At 44.8% G+C, this 18569-nt stretch overlaps 1 protein-coding gene across 8 annotated transcripts in view; it reads left to right on the top strand.

The window, feature by feature from the left end:
* The window catches only part of PDS5B (PDS5 cohesin associated factor B), a 276903-nt gene that overhangs the window by 69678 nt on the left and 188656 nt on the right, over window positions 1-18569 (top strand). For all 8 annotated transcript variants that reach the window (XM_065594581.1, XM_008167674.4, XM_008167679.4 and 5 more), the window contains exon 3: window positions 2858-3061. In XM_065594581.1, the coding sequence (XP_065450653.1) occupies window positions 2858-3061 (204 nt within the window). The remainder of the gene's footprint in view (window positions 1-2857; window positions 3062-18569) is intronic.

The raw sequence follows: 18569 nt of genomic DNA, 5'->3' as shown, positions 1-18569 counted from the left end.
CAAGAAAATCCCCCACTTCGTCACACTGGCTAATAAAGGGCCAGTCTCGGGAACAGCTGTGGCAGCATCTCGATCTGGTTTGTTCCACGACCAGGGGCTGTTAATAAATGAGAAAGTTGACCTTAATTCCGGTACAATGCATAGAGTTCATTGGAGCAGTCATCGACTCTGCTCAAGCCAGAGCCTTCTTCCCCGAGGCTTGGTTCCAAGTCATGGCAGACTTCATCTTGTGCATGCGAGCCCACCCTCTTACTGCTCACATGTGCCTGCAATTATTGGGCCACATGGCGGCCTGTACTTTATGTGGTCCGGCATGCGTGGCTCTGCATCAGGCCCCTGCAGGTCTGGCTGGTCTGTGTCCCCAACAGATGCAGATTAGACCGGGTGGTCAGGGTCTCGAACCATGTATTGTCGTCACTCACCTGGTGGCAGAGTCCTGCATTGGTGTTGGAGGGAGTTCCCTTCGCGGCTCCATCCCCGTCAGTGACCCTCATCTCCAATGCTTCGGACTTAGGGTGGGGAGCCCACCTTGGTGATCTCAGCACGCAAGGTCATTGGTCGAGTCATGATCGCTCCCTACACATCGTCAGGGAGCTCAGAATGGTTTGCCTGGCTTGCCAAGCCTTCCTACCTCACATAAAAAGGAGGCTTGTCCAGGTCCTGGCGGACACTACAGCGGCTATGTTCTAGATCAATAAGCAGGGCAGAGCCAGATTGTCTGCCCTTTTGTTACGAAGCCCTCAGACTCTGGGACTTCTTTTTCCAACATGACATCCGTCTCTTAGCCAGGCACCTCCCCTGGGCCAGGAACGCTTTGGCAGATCACCTCAGCAGGACCATCTTGTCTCACCACGAATGGTCTCTCCATCCGGAAGTGGTCACCTTCTTCCTCCAGAGGTGGGAGACTCACCAGGTGGACCTGTTCGCGTCCAGTCAGAACAGGAAATGCACTGTTTTCTGCTTGATTTGTGGGATCGACTGGCTCCCTGTTGGATGCTTTTATGCTTCTGTGGTCTGGGGCTCTGTTGTATGCCTTCCCTCCCAATGCCGTTGATTCACAGGGTCCTCATGAAGATCAAGCAGGACAGGGTGAAGGGGATTCTCGTAGCAATGGCTTGGCTGCGCCAGCACTGGTTCTGCACGCTTCTGAACCTCTCAAGTGGCTGCTCCAGTGCAGCTACCACTCAGGCCGGATCTGCTGTCCCAAAACTATGGCAGTCTTCTGCATCGGAACCTGGAGGCGCTGCACCTGACTGCTTGGCTGCTGCATGGTTAAGTGCGGAGGAGCAGGAGTGCTCGGCTGCTGTGTGTTTCTAATCTGTTTCTAATGTGGCTTGAAGTTTTATCTCTGTAGGTCCTTCAAACATGCAGGAGAATTGCCATAAATCAGGTTGGTTTGGTATCTGGCCAGCCAAAAGAGACTTCTGATTTCACCATGTCTAAAAATATTATGATTATAAAATACCATAGTTGTTTTGAAGTATTTTATCAAGAAGTGCAAAGTGAGCCACTTAACAAGTAATGTTCTCTCTCTTAAAGCCTTAATTTTGTAGCACTAAAATGAATGGGAATTTTGCCACTAACTTCAATGAGTGAAGGATCAAGCTTTAATTGCCATTTTGCTACATCCAATGGCAGTTGCACTAATTAAAATAGTTACGTCTCTGGGATTCAAATAAGAAATTCATATATAATGACTTAGATTCTTCAATTTAAAAATAGCCCATAAAATAAATTGCGTCATATGGAAAGTGGGTATTGGAATTTCATTCTAAATAATCAAAGGGCCAAACATAATACATCTTTTTATCCCCTTCAAACAAGCATTTTATTTAAATTGCACTAGTGACTGAATGTCTTCATCAACATATTTTACTGGGCTTTTAGTTTTTCTTTGTCTTGTACATTTAGACTGTGAACTCTTCAGGGCAGGGACCATTTTTACTCTGTTTATACAGGACTTGGCCCAGTTGGGCCCTGATTTTGATTGGGATCGCTTAGTGCTACTGTAATAAAAATAGAATTAATTTGCACAAAGTCCTGGGTTAATGTATGATTGCATTGAAACCCAGTGCACTCTGCTTTGGTTGGTGGGTTGTCCTGGTGAGAAGCTTGTTTCAGCCTTTGTTCTAGAGGACAGAAACTTAAAATATCAAAAGGAAAATAAAGGGGGGGCATTCAGATTGGGGTTTGTCAGCTTTGTCTGTGTCACTCTAAATGTTTTAAGCAGAAATTTAAGCTTCCTAATAAAAGTTGACTGCTTTTGCTTTCTGGGTTTACTTGTGCATGGCTAATGCAAAGGTAAACACCTCTCTTATCTCAGTCGAATCAGTAAATTGTCTTTTTAGAGCTCTGGTTCTCAAACTTAATTGCACTGCACCCCCCCTTCTGACAACAAAAATTACTCCCAACCCCCAGAGAGGGGACTCAAGACTGAGCTCTCCCAAGTGCCACTGCCCCGGCCGGGAAGGTCAAAGCTCAAGCCCCACCGCCCCAGGTGGGGATGGGGAGCAAGGCCGAAGCCGGGGGCCCTGGGCAGTGGAGGTTGGGCTTCAGCCCCAAGCAGTGGGGCTTGGGCTTTAGCTTCGGCCTCAGGCCCCAGCAAGTCTAACGCCAGCTTTGGCAACCCCGTTAAAATAGGATTCGGACTCACTTTGGGATCCAGACCCACAGTTCGAGAACTGCTGCTTTAAAGGTATATTAAATGTTACTTTGTGGCTTTCAGCAACTGTGCAAAAGCTGAGTGTTGGGAGGGTGGAGAAAGGGTAGAATTGCATGAGCTCTTGTCTTATTTTGAACGAAGACCTGTTTACATAGAGAGTTTCACTTTTATATGTTGATGTAATTTTTTTTATAGATGGTTGTGAAAACGTTCATGGATATGGACCAGGACTCGGAAGAAGAAAAGGAGCTGTATCTAAATCTTGCATTACATCTTGCTTCAGATTTTTTTCTCAAACACCCTGATAAAGATGTGCGCTTGCTGGTAGCATGTTGCCTTGCTGATATTTTCAGAATTTATGCTCCTGAAGCTCCATACACCTCACCAGATAAACTGAAAGTAAGTTGAAATAAGCACACATGCAGAAAATACATGAAGGGGGGGGGGGGAAGTGGGAGGGGGGAGAAAGGGAAGAACGAATATATTTCGCCCATTGCACCCCAAGCAAAATGATTTTATCTACTACTGGTTCCACCAGGTTACTAGTTACTTATTTGATTTATACAATAAGTTACTTGAGAAATCCAAGGCTTTAACCTGGTTATGGGGACACAGGTTCTGTCTGCACTGCAAATTTTAACTGCTATAAAAGTTGGGAGATAAGTGTTGTAATTAAATCTTCTAACTCAATTATATTGTAGACATAACAAATATAACTGGTTAGAAGCATAACTGTTGCAACTGTGGTCCCAATCTATGAAAGAGGCAAGATAGGTAAAGTAATATCTTCTATTGAACCCACTTCTGTTAGTGGAAGTTATAAGATTTCGAACTGCTGAGTCTCTGTGTATCTTGAAAGCTTCTATCGTCCACCAGCAGAAGTTGGTTCAATAAAAGATAATACCTCACCCACTTTATATCTCAGGCAGTCTCTGTTTCCATATATAATATTTAAAGGCTTTTGGAATTAACTTTTATGTCTGTTTTCAGTATGAGATTAACTAGAATATCTACTCTGCTGTCCTTTTAGTAGTGTTGGCAGGTCTATAGCTTCCACAGGATCCTTCTGTGAGAGAGCTGCAAAATCCCCTCTGCCAGCACTTTTAAGGTAGTGATCACTAGTGCTTTCAGTTAGCATTTTTGGGTATTTCTCTTGGGATCTGTGGGACCCATGCTTGTTGACTTGGTGTTTCCAAGCCTGCACTTGTGTGCCCCGCTGCATTGTAAACCTGAGTTTACAGTTGCTGGACCTAGGTGTCAGCTGTACTAACATGTCTACACTGTACTATGCAGACCTTCTGACTCTAGTCCATTACTTGAAATGTATCCACACTGAAAAGTAACAGGGCTTGGACCTGAGCCGCAGCAGGACTGACTCTGATCCACTCCTCTATCTAGGTTCTAGGGCTTGGGTCCTGAGTGCTTGCTGACTGAGTTGGACTGATGGGGAGGCTTGGGCTCAAATCAGAGTCAAACCAAGTTTAGTGTGTAGTGTAGAAATGCCCTTGGAGGGCAGAGAGAATTTTATTGAAGAAAGATGTGTTTGAAAATAGTACAAATTATGGTGTTACTCTCCACCCAACTGAGAGAGTGATCATTTCTACTGAGAATTTGAAAGATGCAAAGTTTTAAGAGTGACCTTACTCTACATTACGTGAAATACCCTAGCCCAACTAGATGGAGATGGTTGATTGGGAAATGACAGTTTAAGCAGCTGCAAAGTCATCTTTTTGTTACAGAAACTTTCCTATTATGGCAGTTTTTAGATGGCTTTACTCTTTTTGTAATGGGGGGGGAAATCACTACCAGCTAAATTCCTTCTAAGCTGTGCAGCAAGCTATCAAGGGCCATGCAGGTGGGGAGAGGCAGCTGGGAAGAGGTGCCTCTTCCACAGCCCGTCCCCAAGATGCTGCGGAGAGAGAGAGGGAGGGCTGGGGAGAGCCTTCTCTCCCTGCCTCAGCCCTGAGCCTCCTCCCGCACTCCAAGCTCCTCATCCCTGGCCCCACCCCAGAACCCACACCCCCAGCCAGAGCCCTGAGCCCCCTCCCACACTCCGAACCCCTCGGCCCCACCCCGCCACACATCACCTCCATAGTGGTGCACATAACAAAATTCATTCCGCACATGTACGTAAAAAAAATATAGGGAACACTGAACACCGGTCCTACCTTCTCTCTCCTTCTCCTACCCCTCAAACAAACAGCTTTTCACTACCCTGTCTGAATCTTGACTACTGGGTTGGTTTTTTTTGTTTGTTTGTTTTTAAATAGGCAGCAGTGAAAATTAATATTTAAAAAATAGTGGTGTCTTTTGTTCATTGTCTCCTGCTCTTGGCTTTCACTTCTCTAGTCTTTCTTTGTCTGCAGATTTCAGAATTGTGCCTTTCAGAGATAAATTTGTAAGTGCATCAAAGACATGAAAAAAAGGGCAGATAGTGGAATCACTTTCTTGTAAAATAGTAGTGCAGCAGACTGAGTATGACATTTCACCGGGTACAGTCTGAGCTGTTGAACAGCTGTGTCCCCTCAATTCACCAATCCTGGGGTGCCTTTTACACTGCTTTGCTTTGCTGTGAGAACTGCTACTCCTAGCACGCAAAATTACTCCCAACTGAATTACATGAATGCTCTGGTCAGCCACTCATGATTTACATACAGGGCAACACCAACAACTTCCCAGTACCAGACCTTTTCCTAGAAATGTGCATCTTGTACTACCCAGCTCTCTACTGGACAGTATGAGCTCATATAAAGTCTGTCATTTCATCAGTGGAAAATCATAGAATCATAGGACTGGAAGGGATCTTGAGAGGTCATCTAGTCCAGTCCCCTGCACTCATGGCAGGACTAAGTATTATCTAGATATGCACAAACTCCCTATTATAGGATATGCACAAACTGTTATTTCAAGTGGAGATGCCCCAACACTTCAACCCAAACAAATGGGTTTAGATAAAACAAGTTTTTTAACTACAGAAAGGTAGTTTTTAAGTGATTTACAAGTAATGAGGCATAAAGGCGGAATTGGTTAAGAAGCAAATAAATGATAATATGCAAAGTAATACCTAACTTAGCAAGCTAAATGGATTCAAAGCAAAGATTTTATCTCACAATATGCTTACAGCAATCTGTAGTGACTGAAAAGGCTCTCAGCCAGGACCCCTCCCCCAATTCAATGTTGCTTCCTTGGTCTTTAAGCATTGTAGCTGCCATGAGTAGAGATGGGATGGGGAGGAGCCTAGGTGATTTGGAGGCCACTGTTTGTTTGTTTGTTTCTCCTTCTTATGCTCTTCTCCCCTCTTTGAGGATTATCTCCAGCTGAGGTTCAGGCCACAGCCAATCTGTTTACACACAAACTCCCAGCTGTTCCACTGTCAATATGTAAAGTTCTCGTTCACACCCTTCTTCTTGACAAAGAATGATCGCTTACCTAGGTGATAGTCTGTAATAGTTCATCTGATTATGCTGATGTCTGGCTGAGGCACCCATGTGTCTGTCTCTGAAAAACTAGTTTGTGCCTGATTTTTCTTAAACTTGGAGCATGTAAAAAGAACAGAAGTACTTGTGGCACCTTAGAGACTAACAAATTTATTAGAGCATAAGCTTTCGTGGACTACAGCCCATATGCATCCGAAGAAGTGGGCTGTAGTCCACGAAAGCTTATGCTCTAATAAATTTGTTAGTCTCTAAGGTGCCACAAGTACTCCTGTTCTTTTAATGTTGATATACACATTTTACCAGGACAATAATGTTCAGTAGATTGAATTTTCATATGGTATCTCTCAAGGCATACTTTGTACAAAATTTATTGTAGTCTTGTAAAAATAGTAAATATAGGGTATAGTGTCTCACACTGAGACAGTTTATATTCATGAAATGAGTTCACAGGTGTCCTGGTTGCAGGGCTAAAGACTTTTTGATACAAAGAATGACGATAATTTCTTCATATTCATGTGGGGATAAAGGTAAGAGGAAGAATGCCTCTTTCTGGACCAGTGTTTTGTTTTCCCAGATCTTACCCCACTATTTTCCTTCTAAATCTTTCTGGCTTTTTAATCATGCATACATTGTTTTAGCCTGAAATTGAGATTGGGCTTCAGCCTCTAAGGCCCACTCAAAGGTTTGTTGCCCTGTTGCTTTGAGTCTCCCATGAAAGAATCTGATAGTGCAATTCATACAGTGTTGTCCTTAGGATCCACACAGAATATCTTGCAATTAGAAGGTTGTGCACAACTTCTCTTGAGGAGGGGGGAGATTCATCTGAGGAGTGATCCCTGCACTGTAAAAACTAGGCCATTTTAAGCTGTCTCGCGTTGGGCAACGAAAATTAAAATCTAGGTCTTCAATCTAACTTTTGTCACCTATCTCAAACGCTGTTTCTGCTATATCTTTTTTTGAGAACGTGAATGGCCCCAAATTAAATCAAAATTCAACGTCTTTCTGACAGATATGTTCTAGCTCAACCAGAAGTTATGGGTTCAGTACAAGAATCACTTGGTGAAATTCTGTGTTTTGAGATAAGAAAATCAGACTTAAATGTTAATAGTTGTGCCTTCTGGCATTAAAATCCTATTATTCTTTCTGGCCTTTAAAATATATGAGCACAGTTAGGGCATATAACTGGAATTATAATGCCATTATGTAAATCAATATTTTCTATCCTATTCCTTGGTATAGGTGGAGTCTGTAGTCCACCTGTTAAAGTTGTCTGACACTTGCCATTATAAGAGCCTATTTTCAGAGCCTTATAACTTTGCTCAACTTTGACCATTTGGTCTGAAATTTTCCATGCTGGATGTATTACTCAGGCTGAAGTTATTGTGTGAAAACTCCATCCAAAATGGTTCAGTTGTTCCTGAGAATGAGGCTAGAGAAAAATACATTGTTTTATCATTTTAAAAAATACTGGTGACATTTTCTTTGAGACTCTCTAGTGCCCCTATACTTGGGAGCAGGGACTTGAAATGTAGCAGGCAGGTGGCCTTTGTCTTTGCTGTTCCTGTGAAAATCTGTCCTAATTTGGCTAAAAGATAAGACTTGGAAAAAATCTCAATTTTGTACCTGTTTAGTGGAGACTGAGTTCAGCAGTTAAAATCTCCAAAGATTGTCTTCACTAACTATGCTCCATCCCCTCACAACTTCTAGTGGAGGCTGCACATGTGCCATCCCCTCAGAGGGAGAGAATATAATTAGTCTTCTCACAGCTCCTGTATGTGCATGTGCACCATCTCTGAATATGCTCCAGCCCAGAGCTTCAGAAGCAAAGTCAGACTTACCCTGTAATGGCTACTCGGCTGCTGCAGAGTGGTGTGGTGTTGGGTACCAGAACTGAGAGTACAGTAATTCCTCACTTAACATTGTAGTTATGTTCCTGAAAAATGTGATTTTTTTTTTTAAAGTGAAACAATGTTAAGTGAATCCAATTTCCCCATAAGAATTAATGTAAATAAGGGGGGTTAGGTTCCAGGGAATTTTTTTTGCCAGACAAAAGGCATTATATACATTTTAAACAATTTTAAAGAAACAATACTACAATCATCACTGCTGAGTATGAAGCTTGGTTGAGGTGGTGGAGTCAGAGAGTGGAAGAGGATGGATTGTCCGGCTGCTCCTCTTGCTTTTCTTGCAAGCACAGGCACTGACTTTGCCATGGGCAGGGGGCTCAACCCTCGGCCCTTCCACTAGACCCCATTTGTCGACAAATTCATGTCAAACCAACCTAATATCCTTCTTTGATAGGGTAACAAGCCTGGTAGATGGGAGAGAAGCAGAAGATACATCACATCTTGACTTTAGTAAGGTTTTTGGTGCAGTCTCACATGATCGTCTGATAAGCAAACTAGGGAAATATAGACTAGACTAGTTATGCATCATTCAGTCAAGCTGGAAGGGTATATCAAGTGGGGTTACGCTGAGATCTTTCTGAGGTTTTGTTCTGTTCAGTGTTTTCATAAATGATTTAGATAATGGCATAGTGAGTACTCGTATAAAGTATGTGGAAAATACCAAAGTGGGAGGGGTTGCAAGTGCTTTGGAGGACAAGATTAGAATTAAAAATGATCTGGACAAACTGGAGAAATGGTCTGAAGTAAATAGGATGAAATTCAGTAAGGACAAATGCAAAGTTCTACTTAGGAAGGAAATAATCAGTTGCACAAATGGAAAATGGGAAATTACGGCCTAGGAAGGAGTACAAAAGAAAAGGATCTGGGGGTTGTGGTGGATCACAAACTGTATGAGTTAACAATGCAATACTACTGCAAAAAAAGCAAACCTCATTCTGGAATGTATTGGCAGGACAGGTCTAAGCAAGACACAAGAAGTAATTCTTCCACTTTACTCAGCACTCATAAGGCTTCAACAGGCACACCGTTGAGTTCTGGGCACCATATTTTGGTAAAGTTGTAGACAAATCGGAGGAGAGCAAAATAAAGATTAAAGGTCTGGAGTATGTGACCTATGAGGAAAGATTGGAAAAATTGTTTTAGCCTGGAAAAGAAAAGACTGAGGGGCAGGGGGATGAAATAATAGTTTTCAAGTAGGTAAAAGGTGGTTCTTTGAGTGCTTGCCCATGTTGATTTCATGTTAGGTTTGTGCGCTCCCACGTGCATGGCTGCCAGAGATTTCTCCTTTTGTGGTATCTGTAGGGTTGACTCTGGAACCCCCTGGAGCTGTGCAATCATGCATTGGTGTACTGGGCGCTGCCAGCCCCGCTCCCGCTCAGTTCCTTCTTATTGCCCATGACAATTGCAAGGTCAGTTGTGGTTTTGTCTGTGGACTTTTCTGTGTACATAGTTTTTAGTGTTAATAGTAGGTTGGTTAGTTAAAGATCCCATCTGGGCTGTTGTCCCAGGGTTCGGGCATGCCCCGTTTCCCGGGCTTTAAAACATATGCAGCCTGCCACAAGCCTGTGCCAGTGAGCGACCCTCATATGAGCTCCTTAAAGTGCCTTGGGAAAGCTCACGTCAAAGAAAAGTGCAGGATCTGCAAGGGCTTCAGGCCATACACTCTTAAAGACAGGGACATTCATTTGAAGGGCCTGTTAATGGAAGCTGCTCTTCGTCTGGCTTCAGAGCCGTGCTGCTGACTTAGCACCAAGCACATCGGCCACAGTGCAGAGTGCCACTGGGCTCTTCTCCTTCCTCCATGCCGAAGAAGAGGTACAAAAACTGGCGTGGCAACAGGGGGTACTCCCAGTGGCTGTGGAGAGTCAGGCAGCGAACTCCTAACAGTGACATCCATGCCAGGTTGCTCGTCTTTTCAAGAGCTGCAGTTGGCGGCAGATACGCCTCCTAGGACACTCAGCCCTGTTCAGGACCCACCACCGACTCCTGGGAGCAGTCAGGGACCCCTACATCTTCGAGTTCCCTCGATGCTGGAGGTTTTTCAGGTGGCAAAAGGCCTCCTCCTATCACTCCTGGTGCCGCCCATGCCTAGAGACTCTCACCCATCAGCAAAGGTGGTCACTTCAAGATAGAATCCCTTGATGGGGCTGCCCCAGTTGGCCTTGACCCCGTGCAGGTCCTTGTCCTGTCACTGGTCGCCAGATCTGTGACGTTGATCTCTGGTGTCATGGCACCAATCACTGGCTTCTCAGTCACCAGCACTGCTCCCCAGCGCCATGTCACATCTCCGGCACTGTGGCAGTGGTTATCGCTCCCTGCCACCAGTCCCCGGTGTGGCACCGCTCTCTGCATCACAGCTGGCAGGAAATGGTAGCGACGGCTCTTCCCTGGTCACTGAGGGAGGAGTGCTCATTAGAGTCTGGGGAGGAAGCTACCCCTCCCATGTCGTGGCACTGACATCGGCCGTACGCACCGGACTTTACTGCAGGTCCGTTGATGGCTTGGCTGCCAGGGCGGTGGCCGGTGCAATGGCCTTATTGGACCCCGTGGGGATTCCCATCAATTCAGGGACTATATTCCCAGCCATGGTCCTCAGTAGTCTCCCAGAGGCGGACTCAGGTGCTGACCTGGCCACCACCACTGGAGACCAACTCGGATCTGGAAGCCAATACTGAAACCCCAACAGCCCTGGTGCCATCGGCCCTGACTGTGGAGGAGTCATCCCCTCCTGTGGTGACGGCCTTTACCTCGTCCTCTCCGGATGAGTCAGTCATGGGGCACACCAACCTGCTGCCACTGGACGTTTTTCGAGCCCACCAAGAGCTGCTCAAATGCGTTTCCTCGAACTTGGGGTTGGAGGCTGAGGAGATTAAGGAACCTGTGAACAGTCTCTTTGATATGTCGGCTGCGGCCGTTCCCTCTGAGGTGGCACTCCCAGTATGATGGGGTAGTCAAGCTGGTCAAGGCACTGTGGCAAACCCCGTTTTCTCTGTCTCTAACATCGAAGTAGGCAGAGAAGTACTATGTCCTTGCCAAGAGCTATGAGTACATGTACTCCCACCCTCCCCCCAGGGTCACTAGTGGTCTTGGCCACTAACGAACAATACAGGCAGGGGCAAACTAGCGCATCCCATAAAAATAAAGACTTTAAAAAGCTGGACTTATTTGGGAAAAAGGTTTATTCGACGGCCAGCCTGCAACTGCTTATCTCCCACCAGCAAGCATTGTTGGGGAGCTATGACTTCAATGTCTGGAACTCATCGGCCAAATTTAAGGACTCCCTGCCTCAGGAGGCAAGACAGAAGTTCTTGACCATCCTGGTGGAGGGCAAGGAAGTAACCTCCCTCCAGGCTGCCCTGGATGTGGCCAACTTGGTTGGCAGTGTTTATGTGGCGCAGTTCATGGCTATAATCCTTGGGACTCTCCCATGAGCTGCAGCAGCTGTTCCAAGATCTTCCTTTTGAGGGCAATGCACTGTTCTCAGAACAAACTGACACCAGGTTGCATGGACTGAAAGATTTGAGAGTTGCTCAGTGTTCTTTGGGCCTGCACATGTTGCCGGCCTCATGGAGGCACTTCTGGCCACAGCCATCTCCTCCTAGGTTCTTGGGCCCATCTCGCCAAGGTCCCTATAAGAAAAGGGATAGAGATTATAAGTGCCATCAACTCACTCTGTCCGCCCCGACTTACCAGTCGGGCTCTGCAAGGCACCCTGGTGGCTTGCGGCAGGGATTTTCAGGGTGTACCCGAGAATGGTGTACCGGACTTGCCTCAGGATCCACACCCCCGCCCCCCATCTGTTTCTGGACTGTTTGTCTCCTTTCCTTACTACATGGTCCCATGTTACCTTGGACTGTTGGGTACTTAACACAGTAGTGATTGGATACACCCTACAGTTCTCCTCCACTCCTCGCTACCAGCCCCGCTTCCTCATCCCTCTTCAGGGACCCTTCTCATGAGCAACTTCTTGTCCAGGAGGAGCTCTTCTGCGTGTGGGGGCTGTAGAGGAATTTCCTCTAGAGCTGAGGGGGGAAAGGGGTTTTATTCCTGATATTTCCTAATCCTGAATGCCAAAGGGGGCCTCAGGTCCATCTTGGACCTGCATTGATTCAACTAATATCTCAAAAAGTTAAAGTTCCGCATGGTGTCCCTGGTCTCCATCATTCCCTCCTTGGATCTGGGAGAGTGGTACACTGCCCTCAACTTAAGACACCTATTTCCATATCTCTATTTTGTGTGGGCACAGGAGATTCCTCTGGTTTGTGATGGGTCAGCGCCATTAGCAATTCACAGCATTGATCTTTGGTCTACTGTCGTTTCCGAAAATTTTCATGGCAGTCGTGGCAGCTTACCTGCAAGGTCCAGGTGTGCAGATCTATCCATACCTCAATGACTAGCTAATCAAGGGCAGTTTGTGATCCCCAGGTTCAGCACAGCATCCGTTTAGTACGGGCCACCTGTCAAAAGTTGGGCCTGCTTATAAAGGAACAGAAATCAATTCTGACATCACTTCGGAGAATAGAGTTTATAGGGGCAGTGCTTGACTCCACTCAGGCCAGAGCCTTCCTACCAGATTTCCGGTCCCGAGTAATGTTGGAACTTTATTGCATATAACACAGTGCGCCCACTCACAAGCACCAGAGTATGCCTCAGGCTACTAGACCACATGGCAGTGTGTACTCTACGTGGTACAGCATGCGCGGCTGCGCCTCAGACCCCTGCAGATGTAACTGCTGTCAGTCTTCGCCCCCGGCAGGCATGATGGGTAAGGGATGGTGTCCCTAGACTGTTTGTCAGACGGTGGAGATGGATGGCAGGAGAGAGATCAATTGGTCATTACCTGTTAGGTTCACTTTCTCTGGGGCACCTGGCATTGGCCACTGTCGGCAGACAGGATACTGGGCTAGATGGACCTTTGGTTTGACCCAGTACGGCTGTTCTTATGTTCTTATACTGAACAACAATGGAGAAAGGCCTCGACAAACTCTTATAGAAATAGGAAACCATGCCATGTATCTACCATTAACTGAAATGCAGCTTACTGTTCCATTATAGAGTTTTTTTTATCAATAACACTATTTCCCCAGAAGTGCCAAGTCACCTCACCGGAGAGCTCACAATCTTGCTCAATGCACTGAATCAAAGGCCCAATGGAAGTCTACAAGTGTGACACTATCAAGTCTATCAAGAGCGGTGACGTGATCACAGTAGTACCTATCTGCAGAACAAATATTTGATGATGGGCTCTTCAATCTAACAGCCAAAGGCAGAATATTATCCAAGGGTTGGAAGTTGAAGCTAGACAAATTCAGAATAGAAATGGGGCTCAAATTCTTAACAGCGAAGCAAATTAGCAAGGGTTGCAGAGGATTCTCCATCACTGGCAATTTTTAAATCATAGAAATGTAGGACTACAAGGGACCTTGATAGTCATCTAGTCCAGTCCCCTATACTGAGGCAGGACTAAGTATTATCTAGATCAGTTCTGACAGTGTTTGTCTAACCTGTTCTTAAACCTCCAATGACAGAGATTCCACTACCTCCCTAGGTAATTTGTTCCAGTGCTTAGCTACACTTTCAGTTAGGAAGTTTTTCCTAATGTCTAACCTAAATCTCCCTTGCTGCAATTTAGGCCCATTACTTCTCGTCCTGTCCTCGGTGGATGAGAACAATTTTTCTCTCTCCTCTTTATAAGAAATGGTTACCTACCTTTCATAACTGTTGTTCTTCCGAGATATGCTGCTCACGTCCATTCAATATTAGGTGTGTGAATGCCCACGTGCACAGCTGCAGGAGATTTTTTCCTTTGTGATATCTGGAGGGCTGGCTCTGGTGCCCTCTGGAGCCCAGTACTCTGTGCACTGGTATATGGGGCACTACCAGCCCTGCACCCTCTCAGTTCCTTCTTCCTATGAACTCCAACTGAAAGGAAGGAGGGCGGGTCATGGAATGGACATGAGCAACACATCTCGAAGAACAACCATTACAAAAAGGTAGGTAACCATTTTTTCTTCTTTGATTGCTTGTTCATGTCGATTCCATGTGACTCACAAGCAGTATCCCTGGAGGTGAGTTCTGAGTTCATTTATGTGCTGTTTGTAACACTGCTCTGCCGAAGCTGGCATTGTCCTGGGCTTGCTGGGTGATGGCGTAATGGGACGCAAAGGTATGGACTGAAGACCAGGTAGCGGCTCTGTAGGTGTCTTGGATCAGTACTTGTGCAAGTAAGGCCATTGATGAAGCTTGTGCTCTGGTGAAATTGATGGATAAGCTTGAGGAGGCAGCTGTCAGTAGTGTTGAGCTGAGCATACCGTTTTGCTTAGAGACATTGAATGTGCCAGTGACATTGCCTTGTTGACTCACTATGGTGAATTGTTGCAACTGGGGGCCAATCTGATTGGGCAAGAAGCAGAGTGCGCTGGTCTGGTTACACTGCTCTACAGCCAAAATGCTTCTGAAATAAATGTAGTCAAACTTTACTAATTCTGGGTCACTGAGAACTAAAATGATGCTTAAAATTGTTGTTTGGCTCTAGTTTTCAAGATATGCTATTGGGTCAGTATATACAAGCCTTGACTTGGGAATGGCGGAGGATAAGTGAGTTATAAAGGGAAGGAATCTCAGTTTAAACCAGAAATGACTAAAATACATCTTTGACTGGATTTATGAATAAATCTATGACTGGGTTTGAACAGTACTTGCTTTTTAGGCAAAACAATGAATGATGCAATCTGAAGCTGGTATTGTGTCATACATGATATGAATTGCATCATGTTATTCCTAGAAGTTATGGATGATGCAATCCTAACAAAGCTTACATCACTCTGCTGAACAAATTGCCCTATATCAGCTCTAGAAATCATACAGTGTTGTGCTCTCTTATTTGTCAGTGTTTGATTTTGCAAAGGGACATGTTTCTGTTTAGCCAAAGTGAGCAGAGATGCCTCGTACTTGTGTGAACAGTGCAGATAACTTCTGCTATGTTTGTGGTGAAGTGACTTTTGCATCACAAAAGCACAGTATGACCACTATGGTTAAGAAAGCCTATCACCTTTATTTTGGCTGCAAAATTGGAGATCAGGACAAGAGGTGGGTCCCACACATATGCTGCAACACTTGTGCAACAAATCTTCGCCAGTGGTTGAACAGGAAAAGGAAATCTATGCCTTTTGCAGTGCCAATGATTTGGAGAGAGCCAACAGATCATACCAGCAATTGTTACTTCTGCAGGGTGCCTCCAGTTGGGAAAGGTGTGTCAAAGAAGAAAAAGTGGACTGTGCATTCTCCAAACATTCCATCAGCTATACGCCCAGTACCCATGGAGAAGGACTACCGGTTCCTGATGCACCAGAATCATTCTCACTTGAGTCAGACGAGGAAGAGGATGAAACTTGTGGTCCTGAACCATCAGTGTCACAGGACTCACATTTTCTCCCATCCTCCTCCTCCTCTGAACCACACCTCATAACACAAGGTGAACTGAATGACCTTGTCAGGGATTTGGAACTGTCCAAGAGTAAGGCAGAGCTGTTGGGCTCCAGACTACAGCAGTGGAATCTCTTGGCAGGTGATGTTAGGGTTTCCATGTTCCGTGACCGTCCAAAGGATCTTGTCCCATTCTTCTTCATGGAAGGTGATCTTGTAGCCTGCAACAACATCGATGGTGTGATGGCAGCCCTCAACATCGTTCATGATCCAGATGAGTGGAGACTGTTCATTGATTAATCGAAGACGAGTCTTAAAGCTGTTTTACTGCATAATGGCAATGATTTGCCATCAATTCCACTTGGTCATGCAGTCCATATGAAGGAAACCTATGACAACACGAAACAACTTTTGAGGTGCATAAACTATGACCAACATCAGTGGCAGCTTTGTGGCGATTTGAAGGTTGTTGCTCTCTTGCTTGGTCTGCAGACTGGATACACAAAGTACTGCTGTTTTCTCTGCGAATGGGATAGTTGTGCAAGAGATTCCCACTACATCAAGAACGACTGGCCACTCCGACAGTCATTGGAGCCTGGGAGGGAAAGTGTTCAGCATCCACCACTTGTTGAATCAAGGAAGATTTTGTTACCACCCTTACACATCAAGCTGGGTCTGATGAAGAACTTTGTCAAGGCCATTGACAAAACACAAGCAACTTTCAAGTACCTCCGTGGAAAATTTCCAAGGTTAAGTGAAGCTAAGATAAAGGAAGGTGTCTTTGTTGGTCCTCAGATTCGTGAACTTCTTCGAGACGATGCATTTGACCATGCAGTGCGTGGCAAGGAAAAGATAGCATGGAAAGCCTTCCAGTTAGTGGCAATAAATTTTCTTGGAAACAACAAGGCAGACAATTACAGGTTGTTGGCGGAAAACTTCCTCAAGGCATACAAAAGCCTTGGTTGCAACATGTCACTAAAGATACATTTTTTGCACTCTCATCTAGATTTTTTTCCACCGAACTGCGGAGCAGTGAGCGACGAGCACGGTGAGCGATTTCATCAGGACATTGCAACAATGGAGAAACGCTGTCAGGGCCAATGGAGCCCATCAATGCTTGCAGACTATTGCTGGACAGTGACAAGAGATGCTCCATTTAATGAATACAAGAGACAAGCCAAGAAGCGCCGAGTAGACTCTGAATAGGACTAAACTATGCACATAAGTTTTTTGCCTTTTGTTTCATAATAAATTTTATTTATATAACCGTTTTGCTGATTTTTAAAGTGATAATATTTCACCTGTCCTGTTTATGTAACATGTAAAGCAACCATAAACACATGAAAAGACCTAGGTTTACAATTTGATTAAAACTCTATCTACACAATATACATAGACATAAAATGTAGAAACTTAAATATCTTAAACAGTAGCCAATCAATTGTTGTTTTAATTGTCATATTTGAATTCAGCACATCAAAATACATAAGAAATAGCACATTCTATCTCTGAAGCAGACGACTTCTCAAAAATTGTAGACTAGTGTTATCAGTCTGGATGAAACAAAGTTCCTGGCTGTTACTATCAAGTAACCTGTAATTCTAGATTACAACCAGATCAGTCTTAACTTATTTGGATAGTATATGGAGTAGATGGGAACTGTCAAATACTAGAGAAGTATCATAGACAATACTGCTTAAAAGATATGGATGTTCTCGTTGCAGCAGCTATTTCTGTGTTCCAAACTCTTTAGTGGTCTCTGTGAAGACACTGTAATATCAAAAAGAAGAACAGGAGGACTTGTGGCACCTTAGAGACTAACAAATTTATTAGAGCATAAGCTTTCGTGGACTACAGCCCACTTCTTCGGATGCATATAGAATGGAACATATATTGAGGAGATATATATATACACACATACAGAGAGCATAAACAGGTGGGAGTTGTCTTACCACCTCTGAGAGGCCAATTAATTAAGAGAAAAAAAACTTTTGAAGTGATAATCAAGCTAGCCGAGTACAGACAGACAGTTAGATAACAAGTGTGAGAGATTCAATGTTTGTAATGGCTCAACCATTCCCAGTCCTTATTCAAACCGGAGTTGATTGTGTCTAGTTTGCATATCAATTCTAGCTCAGCAGTTTCTCGTTGGAGTCTGTTTTTGAAGTTTTTCTGTTGTAATATAGCCACCCGCAGGTCTGTCACTGAATGACCAGACAGGTTAAAGTGTTCTCCCACTGGTTTTTGAGTATTTTGATTCCTGATGTCAGATTTGTGTCCATTAATTCTTTTGCGTAGAGACTGTCCGGTTTGGCCAATGTACATGGCAGAGGGGCATTGCTGGCACATGATGGCATATATCACATTGGTAGATGTGCAGGTGAACGAGCCCCTGATGGTATGGCTGATGTGATTAGGTCCTATGATGATGTCACTGGAATAGATATGTGGACAGAGTTGACATCGGGGTTTGTTACAAGGATAGGTTCCTGGGTTAGTGGTTTTGTTCAGTGATGTGTGGTTGCTGGTGAGTATTTGCTTTAGGTTGGGGGGTTGTCTGTAAGCGAGGACAGGTCTGTCTCCCAAGATCTGTGAGAGTAAAGGATCATCTTTCAGGATAGGTTGTAGATCTCTGATGATGCGCTGGAGAGGTTTTAGTTGGGGGCTGAAGGTGACAGCTAGTGGTGTTCTGTTATTTTCTTTGTTGGGCCTGTCTTGTAGGAGGTGACTTCTGGGTACTCGTCTGGCTCTGTCAATCTGTTTTTTCACTTCAGCAGGTGGGTATTGTAGTTTTAAGAATGCTTGATAGAGATCTTGTAGGTGCTTGTCTCTATCCGAGGGATTGGAGCAAATGCGGTTATATCTTAGAGCTTGGCTGTAGACAATGGATCGTGTGGTGTGTCCTGGATGGAAGCTGGAGGCATGTAGGTAAGTGTAGCGGTCAGTAGGTTTCCGGTATAGGGTGGTATTTATGTGACCATCGCTTATTAGCACAGTAGTGTCCAGGAAATGGACCGCTTGTGTGGATTGATCTAGGCTGAGGTTGATGGTGGGATGGAAATTATTGAAATCATGGTGAAATTCCTCAAGGGCTTCTTTTCCATGGGTCCAGATGATGAAGATGTCATCAATGTAGCG

This window comes from Chrysemys picta, chromosome 1, assembly GCF_011386835.1.
Source record: "Chrysemys picta bellii isolate R12L10 chromosome 1, ASM1138683v2, whole genome shotgun sequence".
In the NCBI taxonomy this organism is placed as follows: Eukaryota; Metazoa; Chordata; order Testudines; family Emydidae; genus Chrysemys; species Chrysemys picta.
The sequence above is the reverse complement of the archived record's forward strand: the minus strand, read 5'-3'. Positions and strand labels throughout refer to the sequence as shown.